This window comes from Falco rusticolus, chromosome 4 (genome assembly GCF_015220075.1).
Source record: "Falco rusticolus isolate bFalRus1 chromosome 4, bFalRus1.pri, whole genome shotgun sequence".
Lineage (NCBI taxonomy): Eukaryota > Metazoa > Chordata > Aves > Falconiformes > Falconidae > Falco > Falco rusticolus.
In genome coordinates, this window is record NC_051190.1 from 70466386 (window position 1) to 70478836 (window position 12451).

Consider the following 12451-nt stretch of genomic DNA (forward strand, 5'->3'; position numbering starts at 1 on the left):
GTAAGGAAACTCATTCGCTATGTAGCTGCAAAGAAAACCGGTGAGGCTGACACAGCAGCTTCGCAAGCAGAACATCAAGATGCTATCTTTGATCGTCCTCCCAGTTGTGCTTAGCAATATATACGCATCGCAGTGCCATCTGCCTAGGGCCAGCAGCAAAACAAAAGTTTCACATGGCAGCTCAAACATCCTCGGCGGCTTCTGCAGCTCAGCAAGAGAGCTACTGAAAACGTTTGTTCTTTTTCAGACGGGAGATGTCAAACTGGAAGATGTCGAAAGTACTGCAAGAGCTTAGTAAACCTCGAAGGGAATTGTCCAGCTCTTGTTTCATTGCTTTAGACTTCACGGACACTCCATAAAGACCGAGAATAGTTCCGGTTTGATGCTAAAAGTTGTGATTATCAGCTACTTCCAGCATAAACAGGGGCAGTTTGGCCAGTGTGCTAACATACAAGCCTCTGCTGCAGGTTCAGGGCTGGTCTTTGGATGAATTAATTCAACCAGTACAGTGCGATTAACTCATATAGTTGAGGGAACTATGCCAAGATAGTCACTCAGGCACACGGAGAGGTATCTTCACATTAAAACATAGTTCCACCGAGGCTTTAAAAAGCAATCCAGCGCAGTACAGGCAGAATCTGGCACTCGCCATCACAAAAATCACGTTCCTCCCTCCCCAGCCAGCACAGTTTATCAGGAGTTAGGTCTGGACAGATTGGAGGTAAAACTTGTGGCTGCCTGGGATGTGAGAATACACCATTTGCTTATTTTCAAGAATAATTCGGGAACAAATAAAGAACAGCAAATGTTTTTGAGGCAGGCAACCAAAACAAATCACTGCAATTTCTAGGCATTTTCTGTTGTTGTTGTTTCAGGACTCTACTGGTTTTTTTTTCACTAAAATCTTTCATATATCCAGAAAGACTTCCAATGAGAACAAGATGCTTGTCCTTCAACACCACATTATCAACAGAGGTCATTTGCTATTTTTCAATGAATTATCCCTTTTATTTGTTTATTTCTTTGATCAGCTATAAATGAAAGTTATTCGTGTATATAAAACTGAAGTTTTTACTGTTGAAATTGAACTGTACATGTTTACTACAGGAAAAAATATCAACTCTTGTTTAACAAGACATTATACATCAATAAGCAATAACCTTGTGGAGGATTTGCAATCACCTGGTCTATAAAAACAAGCAGGACAAATAACAGCAATTTATATGCAAAAGTAATGATTTAATGACTATAAGCAAGACAAAGCAATAAGAATTGTGCTTCTTTTGCAGACTGGAGACAATGAAATGTTTAACTACAATTTTCCCGTACAAACATGAAACAATATCCATATAGAATAAACACCCTCACAAATGTATAACTGATGGGTGATGAACACACACAAAGTTCGACCAAAGCAAAGCACAAACTGAAAAGTGTTCTCGGCTGTTCATATTTTATGGTGGAAAAGTTCTTTCTACCCCCCCAAAAAATACCCTTAGAAGCCTCAAATAAAATGCACCTATTTTGCAGGCCATTAAAGAGGAGGCATTCTCCACAATTCATTGGAAATATTAAAGTACCTGTTAAATTTTAATGAAGTTAGTACTGTACCATATACATATATATTAAAACAAATTTAGATAAAATGCCTTCATCCAGCAACTTGCTGGTTCCTTAAAATTTATACCAAATAGTTTATGGCTTCTATAATGATTCCATGTGCTTTTAAAAACACAGTCCCACCACACCAAATAATAAAAAGGTAATCAAACAGGTCAAAGACTTCCATGTCCCTTAGCTTTTTTTTTTTTTTTTTTTTTTTTCTTCTTCTTCACTGCATCACTTCAACATTTGGTAAAGTAAAAATATAACACTTGGAAAAAAAGACAAAGCCAGTCAAATCCTTTTAAGATTGCCAATTGCCTCCAGGTTATGAAAGACTTGAATGTACTTTCCCAATACTGTAGCTCTCACACGCAAAGTGTTTCTTGCAGTATGAGCAAAGCTCAAACAGGCGGCATCTGCAAGGGTCGAACCAGTTTAGAAATTTAACAACCATATTATGAGTGCATGAAACACAATATTTTCTTTATAGTATTTATAAATATATCATACAATACTGTTTCCTGTTATGTCATATACCAATATGGCATTGTACAATAAGCATAATGCCATCTGATTCTTACAAAAGCGAATCATTTAAACAAGTCAGTAAATAAAACGGTAATACCCGCTTTTAGGCATACAGATTGTAAAACTGAAGTTTACTTTTCTTTTGATCGGTTCTGCGCAGCAACAGAGAAGTAAAAGATGCAACATAAGAATCAAAATGGCTAATACGCAAAAATTGTTATTCACAGTGACATGGCTACATATATGCATTATTCTATGCATATTCTTTCCGTTTTGTTGGATTTCAAGATGAAAAAGCACTTGCTTTCTACAGGTTCACAAAACAGCATAAGAACAATAACAATCGAAGAGAATGCAATGGAGGAGTTAGTCTGGATTAACAAACTACTTCCCGGGATTTGTATCAACTTCTGGAGACTCCCGAGTCCAGATGATGGGGACGGAAACAACTCCGCATCACTCAGAACAGGTGAAGGTGTAACTTTTGTTTGCTTCCCAGTCCTCTGAAAACAATTTACATTTCAATCTTGCGTTTCCATTAACGTCCATCCTGAATGTCACCTAGTCCGCCTTTTATAGCCAAGTTCAGTGTCACTACAAAAGAAAGCAATTTGGACGATAGTCACATGGATTAGCATCTATAAAGCTGTAATGGCATGGAGAGATCTATATAAAGGAGGGGCGGGGAGGGCAGGGGGTGATAGCCTGGTTGGCACGTCAACCAGATGAAGTGGCCGAAGAGCCATTTATCGACGTTTTCCGTGCTCTGTTGGTAAAGGAGGACTGGTGGTTACTGCTGGGGCTGCTGCTGGTGCCGTTCATGGTGCTGGAGATGTGGGGGAACTGGGGGTGTGGAGACTGGACCGGCGTGCTGGGGCTGGGCAAACAGGAGGAGGTGGAGGGGATGCCTCCTGCTGGGCTGCTCGCCTTGTCGCTCCCAGAGTCACTTTCCAGCTCCCCGCTATTATTCAAGCCTTCCCTCTGGTGACTGATCTTCATTCTCTTGCATGTAGGTCGGACCCGGTATTTCAAGGGGAGAGGCCCGTTCTGCAAGGCAAAGGCAAAACCCTGGTAAGGACCCTCCCCGGGCCACAACCCGCACCTGCACCCCCCACCCTGCCCTGGGAGGAGGCATGCTGGAGATACTCACCCGCCTCCAGGTATAGATGTAGGCAATATCCATTAGGGTGTAGTAGTCCTTCAGAGGCTCCTCTTCGTACATCACATCAATCTGTCCGAGAGAAACCCTTGCATTAAGGAGCATCCAGGTATTTACCCCTAGCGTATGACTGCTCTAGGGGGGAAAGTAACCCCACTGCCATATGTATCAGAAAACTGAAAAAATGCTATACCAAACCCAGCAGGGGACATGGACTTTTCATATCTATTAGATATGTTTTAAATACATTAAGGAGCAGTTTCTCAATACTTTGGTATTTACAGCATTGAAAAAATTACAGAATGTCACCAAACTCTCCTGATAGATATTTTTAAAATAATGTTCATAATCCCATCAACATATTGCACACACCAGAAATACTTGGTAGTTGGCACTTGCTGAAACTGGCTGTAATGAGAAACTAAGTGCTAACCAGCAGTAGCAGGCTCAGAATAGCAAGACTGATTTAAAAAAAAAAACAAACCAACAATACAACACTCTTTCCCCATACGTACCTGGAAAGTGTTGGGTATATCCATTTTACTCCGCAGGAACTTTCTTAGGTGCATCACTGTCATTGCTGCTGGGCAGCGTAAGTATCTTTTGTCATTCACCTGATGGCATAGTAAAGAAAATCAGTCTACTGAGAACAAGCAATTACTCCCACCAAACTTGTATTCTAACATTTTATGTCATTAAAAAAAAAAAAAAAAGGGACCTTGTTAGATTATGAATTATGATACAACAATTTCTGCTGCCTTAGAAGGAACAACAGAAATAAGAGCTAAATTACAGTTCCAGAGAAAGTAATAAAAAAGCAGCGAATTTCATATGTAAAGATTTGTATCTCATACAAAATCCCTTTTTAGGATATATATGCATTACATAGGGTCTTTTTATATTCAATAATAAATAATTTATTAAAATATAAATTTACAGCAGAATTTGACAAAATATCAGCTTCTGCTTTAAAAGTAATACTACAGGTATTTTTTTTTATTTTAAAAAGTTGCTTACATATACAGCTGTATGATGATGTTTTACCTCTTTTGTACCTAGCACCACAATAGGAGATATGCTTCTTTTGTTCTAGATACATATACCTATGCATTTTTCTCAGCTACAAACCTGCCCCGAAGATGTTTGTGTGTGTTACATTTCCCCTGGAGTAAAGGAAAGTTATTTACCTCTTCCTTTGATTTTTCTTTCTCCTTATTTCCTTTTCGTTCCAGTCTGCGAGAAGAAATGAAACAATTACAACAAATAATAAATATAGCTGCCAACAGTCAGGTAAACATAAAATATTGCCATTCTGGAACTTGCCTATTCTGGTCAAAGAATTCAATGGATAAGCTTATTATCTCGTCGTCTGTTATAATTCTTTTGTCTTCGTCAGCCACTTCTCCCCTGTCTTCATTAGAGCCATTGGCAGCTGCGCAGAAATTTCCACAATAATTTACATTTTGAAATTCAAATCAGGAAGAATGGCAATTCTCAGTAACAAGAAAAAAAAATCTCCATAGTAAGATTATTAATTAAAGCTCCCTAACTGCTAAAACAGTAAACTTTTATTAGGCTGAATTTACTTCTTAAAATTCTGTCATGGTAATACACGATTTGTAAGTTAAAAAGGAAACAGCAATGCATCTAGGTCAACGCTACATTCATTAAAATTGTGAACGAGAAGCTTTTACCATCAGCTGATGGATGAGCAGCATAAAAATCCCTTCTTCTTTTCATTTCATCTAGATGGAAAAGCACATATTTTTATTTTAGTATTTACTCTGTAGCTCCCGGTACTGATAGCAGCTCTGGTTTTGTTTTTCTGCTCTGAAGAAAAAATCCAGTTTAACTACTTACTTTTGAAAAGGCCTGGTACTAGCTTGTATACAATATCTTGGAGAGTTTTATCTGACCTGAAAAAAAGAACAACCCCAAAACATAAAATTAAGCATATGAAGCGATATTTTAATCCAAGCAGCAGCCCCCCATTTATAATCTTTCACAACAATGAGACATCTTCTACAAAGTGGGAGCCTAGTCATAAAAAGTTAACTTACAAGACCTTGTAATCAAACCGACAGTGTTCTAAATACTGCTATAAAACAAAAGTCATCTGTGCCACCACAACTGAAAAAGAACTAGCTTGGACTGAAGGAAGCCCTTAAAACCTGTATGTTTTTAAATAAATAAAGACAATAATAAAGAAAATAAAGACGGCAAAACGTAATACTGAAAGAAAAACATTTCTGAAAGAAGCAGCATGCTTTAAAGGCTTTTGCCCCTGAGCTTGGAAAGTTTCAGCAAGAGTTTCCATGACTGGAAGCTATGGCTGGAGTGAGGCATTTCTCAAAGATACAGAAACTAAAAACTGTCGGGATGGTACACATGAGAATGGGGGAGAGTGAGGAGGCACTGCATCAATGGGTGGCGTATGCAAAAACAGATCAACAAAAACTTTCTGTCTCGCATCCAGAGAAATCTTCAATTTCAATCAATGACAAAACTCCAAAGAGAGAGCATACTACACGAGTTGGCTTGTAAATTGACAAGCCCTTTCAGATTTAAATCACAGATGAAGAGATAACATCGACCAACTACTGCTCGTCTCCCCATAAAAAGTAAAGTAAGAGGCACAGGGTGCGCACTGCATCTTTCTCCTACCTTATATTCAAAAGCGGTCGAGTTTTGTGAACTTGGACATCACAGATAGGACAATACTTGCTGGTCTCCAAGTAACGCACGATACAGGTCTTACAGACTGTAAGTCAAACACGAAAGCCTTTTACTGATGGAAAGCCTTTTACTGATGGTCGTAGGTGACGCTCAGATATGCACAGACAGAGGTGCGATTTTCTAAACTATGCAAGCTTGAGCAAATCGTCCATTGTCAGCAGTGCGCTGCTTAAGCTAAACAAATAGCCAAATAAGCTGCAATTACCATGAAAAGGGGACGCTTAGAGTATATAGATTATTACTTTAACAAAGACCGCAGGGCCGCCGTCAGAAAAACTGCGTCGCGGCCAGACCACCTATTTCCCAGCCCGTCGGGGAGCCAAAGGGGCGGCGGTGCCGGGCACCTTGGGGGGCTTGGGCTGGGGGGTCTTTAGTGTTGTGTGTGTTCCTGGGATGCCGGGAAAGGTGGGAAGCGGCGGGGGAACAACGCGGAGCGCCCGGTCGTACTTACAGGAGTGGAGGCATTCTATGATGGTTGTTGCATCGATGAAGTACCCGCCGCAGAGCACGCACATGAGATGGGGGTTTAGCTCGGTGATTTTGATTCTGGTCGTTCGGTGCATTTTGGCGTGGCGAGTGGCGGCCCTGGAAGACACACACACACACAGAGGGCCGATCAGCGGGGACGAGCGCGGCGGCGTCCCAGGTGCCGAGCCCCGGCGCGTCGCTTTCCCCCGTGCGGCCGCATCCCCCGGCGCCCGGGCAGATCAAGCGCGGGAGGCGGCGGCGGCGCGGGGCCGGGCGGCGGGCGGAGGCCGGTCCCGAGGCCGGCGGGCGGCCCCGCACCGCCCCGCACCGCCCCGGGCCGGCCTGGGCGCAGCCCCGCGGAGGCGCGGTCGCTCCGCGGCACCCACCGCGCCGCTCCCCGGCGGGCACGGGCTTTCCCTACGGCGCGGCGGGGCACCGGCCGGCTCGCGCTCCCCGGGCGGCTCGGCGGCGATGCGGCGGGTAGCTCCGGGGAGGGGGGGACGGCCGGGCACCGGGCTGCCGGCGAGCAGCACAAAGGGGAACCAGCGCCTCCCGGTGCGGCTGCCCTGGCATTTCCGGAGAGCGGGGAGGGGCGGCGGGGGGAGGGACGGGGGTGGGGGGGGGACACACGCACCTCCGAGCGGGGCCGGGCACCGGGGCGGCGGGGCCGGCCCGCGAGGGGGGTCCGGGCGGCTGCCGCTGCTGCTCGGTGCCGATCCGGATCTGCTCCGCTCTCCGAGGGGGTTGCTATAGCAACTTACACTTACACTTGGCATCCTGCCACCGCTGGGAACACACGAGAGCTGGGCGGGGGGGCGGCCGGGGGGGGGCGGGCCGGGCCGAGCCGAGCCGGGCCAGGGGGTGGGACGCGGGGCCCGGGGGCTGGCGGAGGGGGTGGAGGAGCCGAGAAGCCCGCGGGGGTCTGGGAGCCCGGCTGCGAGGGGAGGGGAGGGGGAGGGCGGGAGGTGCGGGGGGTGGCCCGGGGGGGGTCAGGGTGCCGCAGCCCGGGGGGTGCCGGGGCGCGGTACGGGGCTGCCCGGGCGGCGGGGGCGGCCGCGGGCCCGGAGCTGAGCCGGGCTTTGGGGTCTCAGCCCGGCGGAGCCGAGCGCCAGAGGCTCCTCCCGAGCCTCGGCCATTTCGGATCCTCTCAGGGGCCTCTCTCCACGTCGACTCGGTGCGAGGAGCTGTCTGAGATCGCTCCTCTCCCCCTCCGCTCTCTCCCGCCCTCCGCCGCGCCGCGCTCCCGGGGACCGAGCCCCCCGCGCCGCCGGCGGGGTGCCGAGCCCCAGCTCCGCGCCGCCAGCCTCCCCGCTCCCCCTTCTCCCCTTTCCTCCTTTCTCTCCTTCCCCCGCTCCAGCTCCTCTCTCTCTCTCTCTTTCTCCCCCCCCTCCCCTTTTGACTCTCGTTTGAAAAGCCTCCCGCGGACGAAGCGAGCGCGGTGCAAAGTTTTGCAAGAGGTGGAAAAAGACTGGCAGCACCATGGTAAGGTGGTTGGACGGGAGAAAACAAGTCTCCGGATCCTTAAACAAACCCCCTTTTCAGCAATAAAGCATACCAAGGTAGGGGTGGGGGTGGGTGGGGGGAAGTCCAGACCGACTTTAAACGGTACATTAGTGACAACATGCGAAGGACCATGTGACCAGATCATTCCTAAAGCTAAATCAACACCTTGTCAACACAATGCAGTGACAAGAGTGAAAAACAAATGTCATTTTCACAGTCTGAAACCCGTAACCCCCATCGGATGCACTGGCACCAACGTTTGATGCACACATACGATTTAAAATGAGAGGGAATAAGAGGTAAACTACGTCGGGGGAAAAAACCCTGACAGCTACGTCAGTTGCAGAGTAAATTATTTTCTGTCAACCAGATCCTGTTAACAACGTTACTCCAATGCAAACTATTCATTTCCCCACGTCAGTGCTCCCAGCACACCAGCTCCCACCCTTGGTCCCCACTCTCCCCGAGGCAGAGCTTGCCAGCCACCTCTCACTGCAGCACCGTGCGAGATGGAGCAGTCTCAAGATGCGAGGTTCTCCTCAGCCACTCGCAAACTTCGATGTTAAGGCAGCATTAAAAAAAAAAAAAAAAAAAAAAAGCAACACACCAAGCAAACCTATTTCCTAAAACCTTTGCATTTCAGCCAAATTGCCCAGGACAGGGGTACAATATTCCTCAAGAAGTGTGCACAGCGCCAACGAGCGACCCTAGCCAGGAAACTTCTCTTGCTGCTGCAGGAGAACCCTCGAGTGAGCAGCCGATAAAACCCCTCAGCATCAAACCACAGCCGGCCAGCACACAGAAAAGCAAAGTGCAAGAAGCACCCAGCCAGACCAGGTCCCCAAAGCTGTTCCTAGCCCTGTGCGGCAAAAAGCAAGACTCCCATTGCGTTGTACTGCGGCTTAAATGTCGCTTCCAGGGTCCCTGACCCTCCGCTTCTTACTTTTAAATTGATACCGAGGGTCTGCTTTTCCCAGAAAAGGCTGAGCTCGGGCTTCTGCACTCCTCTGCGGAGTCCAACGCCCTGAAGCCGGAGACTCTGGCGTCCCTTTAGGTACTTAAACACGGGCAGGCTGCTTTCACGGTTCTGTGTTTTATTTGCTGGAATCACTACCTTATAATTCAGAAATATCTGAACCAAAAAACCCAGCAGTGACCGAGGTCACGCAAGCCGGTTGACCGAGAATTCCTTCCCAGCCCTGACGGACTGGGACAAACCTTTCAAGACATTAACGCGTTTATTTCACACAGGCGTAGCCCCTTCCTAAATGGAGGGGGATTAAATTCAACCGTGAAACCTGTTTTGTCGAAGCAACCCCTAAACGTGGATTATTTATCGCCCAAAGTTAGCACATTTTCAACGTGCTATGAACTATCTTTGAAACCAGTGTTTTTTCTCCAGCGAGCTGAACCAAGCGCCTGACTTCTCCCCAAAAAGCCACCCGGCCGGGCACACACACACGCGTGTCTGTCCTGCGGGTATGGCACACGAATGCAGCACGTTTCAGTACAGCAGCCTGAGCTTCATATTTTGGTACGAGGGAAACCCTCTCAGATTTTTTTTCCTGCTCGTGCTGCGAGCATGGCAAACACCAACACTTCACACAGTCAATACAAACAGCCTCTTAACCATGACAATATATATATTTACACACTGACACACGGAACAACTAAACGTAAAATACACGGACATAATACTCGCTAGAAGTAAACACTGGCAGCCAACTGATTATTTAGAGGCCTTAAACGGGTTATGTCAAAATGAAGAAAAACAGAAGTGCATTCTCCTGCTAAGAATCAGCTATGTTATTAAAAATCTATAAAGGCAATAAGCTATTAAACCTTGCTCGACAGGTCTCTAACAGAAATACATACATAAAAACCAGAAGCATCGCTCGGGTAGGTTTGTGTACTTTGCACCCATCTCCTCTCGGAAAATTCTCTCATCAGGAATAAAGCAGCCGTCATTCTACATCTTCACCCTTTATCAGTCAGAGCCACTTTTACCATCGAGCCTGTTATTACTCTTTTGCTTAAGAATGGCCACATATGTTTCAAAGGAGGGGACGGTGCTTCTTTCAGAGAAGGCACACGGAGCTCAAATATCTCTGCCCAGCTCGCTGCAGCGAGGAAGGACCTGAATATTGGCAACTGAGTGCAAAAGGACCCCTGTCCCTTAAACCGCCTCCCTGGAACTAAGTGAAGGACATGATCTGTCTGCTTACAGAATACACTAAAATGTTAATTTCGTGCTATCGAAGCGGTCAGGTAGGTCAAGCCTTCATGTCTCTGGCAAACTGCAACACAAGTTTGTCTCAGTTTCCAGGACACGCTGCAGAGTCACTCAAAGTGGTTTCACTGGACTGGCTTTGCAGAATCTCCCTGGTCTTTGGGACAGTCCCATAAAATAAGTTGCTCTGACCACTACAGACCAAGCAAAAAAAAAAAAAAAAATCCTTTTAACGCCAAGCTTGCAATGGGGCACACATGCCCAGGTTTTCCTCAACTTTTCCGGAGAGTGGAGGAGTGAATCAAAGTTTCTAGACACTGAAAAGTTCACTACCTCACTTTTGTAGAGACGCGATTTTTCTACTTATTTTTACCTGATTATTTGCAAATATTTACAGCAAACACAGAGGAACGTCCCGCGTTATATATTGCCAAGGCCACACAGTTACAAAAACACACACCAGCAACTTTCCAGTGCTGCCCATAAGTAGCACGAGGAGCCCACTCGTGTTATCTTTAAGATCTGACAAAGGATTTAATGTGGATTTACCCTTCCGGGGGTCAGGAGAAAAATAAATAAATAAATAAAAATAATAGAAAATAAATTAGAAAAAAACCCTCCAAAGCCAACACCACAACCCTGCGTCCCACAGACACATCACCTTTGCTCCAAAGGCTCCAGCAAACCGCACTCCCCAGCTCCCCAAGACCGCAGCCAAACTGCTACCCTGGCCCCCCAAAAAAGTTATTCCTCGGCGATGGCCACCCCCTTCCTCTCCCAGCAGGCACAAACCCCCAAAGTTTAGCATTTAGAGCAGAAATGTAAGAGGAGACATTGGAAACAACTGGGAACCGCCATCTTACAACCCATCCAATTTCACACAAGTACTTGTCCAACTTAAGTTAATAACATTTTCTGCTGGGTGCCCCGACCCCTAACAACCCCCCCAGGAGGATCGCTACCCCCCGCTGGCTCTATCTCTATAAAATGGGTGCGCTATCTGACATTTTAACCTCCCCCAGACACATTTCTTTCGGGGAGGACTGAAATCACTTGACCCAGGCAGCTCCAGATTTCACGAACGTCCCTGTTTAATCAAAATCTGCCTTTAAACAAAGGGCGCTCAGGCCGGGCTGGCAGCAGGGTCTGGAAATATAAATATTCTCCTCGGGGGCCATGTGCACAGAAAGGTTTTAGGGGGCGTCTGGAGAAAGAAAGGAACTAAAATTTGCAAATGTGGGTGCGTAACGCGAGCGAGTGCACAGGCTGCTGCTGCGTGTCTATATGTGTGTGTGTGTGGCTGGAGCAGCCTGTCAGCGCTTTTCCCATACGGAGAGCTCGGGGGACACCTAGGCTCCCCTTTGCAGCCCCCAAACCGGCCGAAAACCGCCGCCGAGCCCCCTTCGCCCCCCGCCCTTGGTAAGGCGACACCTCGCTTCATACGTACCCGGAAAACGGAGCCGGTGGGTGATGATCGGAGCGGCCAAAAAAGACAATGAAAGTTAAAAGTCGTTCAGCAGAAAATGAATGTGAGCCAAGCGGCCATCTTGAAATGAACTGCAGACGCTGTCAATTGCAATAAGCTTATTGCCGCCGCCGCCGCTGCGCTCCGCTCATTTTAGTTACAAAACACCCGGGTTCTCTCCTGGCGTCCACCGGCCCTTCTCGCTCCCTCGCTCTCCCGCCGAGTTCGCCGCCCGGGCGGCTCAGGCGCTGGGAGCGCAAAGTCTCCCCGGTCCGGATGGGTCCTCTCTCCACCAGCCCATTGTCTCTCCCTCTGCCCCCCGCTCCGCCTCGCGGCCTCGCTCGCGTTCCTTTTTTATTATTATTGTTATTATTACGAGTATTATTGTTGTTGTTATTTCATAGTTGGTGGCGGGGACCCGGGGAGGGAAGGAGGGCGGGCGGGCGGGCGGGCGGGAGGAGGGCGGAGGAGGGAAGAATGCAACGCTGAAGGCACACAGTGGAAACTGACACCGTCCCCAAAATGGCTCGGAGTTCGCCCGCCCCGCCAGCGTCACGTGGGGCGCCTCATTCCTTAAGGGCGGCCTGGGAATTAGCGGCGCTGCCGCCGGGGCCCGGCAGCCTCCCCGTGACCCAATCCCGCAACCCGGCCGCCTCCTCCCCCTCCCACCCTCCCCTCCCCCGCCCGCCGCCCCTTCCCCTCCCTCCCGCCCTCCCCTCCCCCCGGCCCTGCACGCCTCGCCCGCGCGCCGCCGATG

At 47.9% G+C, this 12451-nt stretch overlaps 1 protein-coding gene and 1 long non-coding RNA gene across 2 annotated transcripts; one reads left to right on the plus strand and one right to left on the minus strand.

Moving 5' to 3' along the window:
- Positions 1–1802: 1802 nt before the first annotated feature.
- Positions 1803–12153, minus strand: LOC119147218 (polycomb complex protein BMI-1). Its single transcript, XM_037385888.1, has 10 exons — positions 11677–12153; positions 6480–6613; positions 5957–6053; positions 5153–5208; positions 4987–5037; positions 4616–4724; positions 4480–4525; positions 3808–3906; positions 3284–3364; positions 1803–3180 (listed from the first exon to the last, which is right to left on the minus strand). The coding sequence occupies exons 2-10, from the start codon at positions 6589–6591 to the stop codon at positions 2851–2853; spliced, it is 981 nt and encodes a 326-aa protein (XP_037241785.1). The 5' UTR covers positions 6592–6613; positions 11677–12153; the 3' UTR covers positions 1803–2850.
- Positions 2525–4485, plus strand: LOC119147220. Its single transcript, XR_005103976.1, has 3 exons — positions 2525–2602; positions 3147–3204; positions 4386–4485. It is a non-coding gene; the product is annotated as an uncharacterized LOC119147220 (long non-coding RNA).
- Positions 12154–12451: the final 298 nt, after the last annotated feature.

Excerpts from the sequence above, each read along its gene's own strand:
- LOC119147218 (XM_037385888.1), bottom strand. The coding sequence starts at position 6,591 with ATGCACCGAACGACCAGAATCAAAATCACCGAGCTAAACCCCCATCTC. Across the intron at positions 5,209-5,956 it reads CGACCGCTTTTGAATATAAG|GTCAGATAAAACTCTCCAAG; the intron begins GTAGGAGAAAGA and ends TCTTTTTTTCAG. Across the intron at positions 3,907-4,479 it reads AAGAAAAATCAAAGGAAGAG|GTGAATGACAAAAGATACTT; the intron begins GTAAATAACTTT and ends CTATGCCATCAG.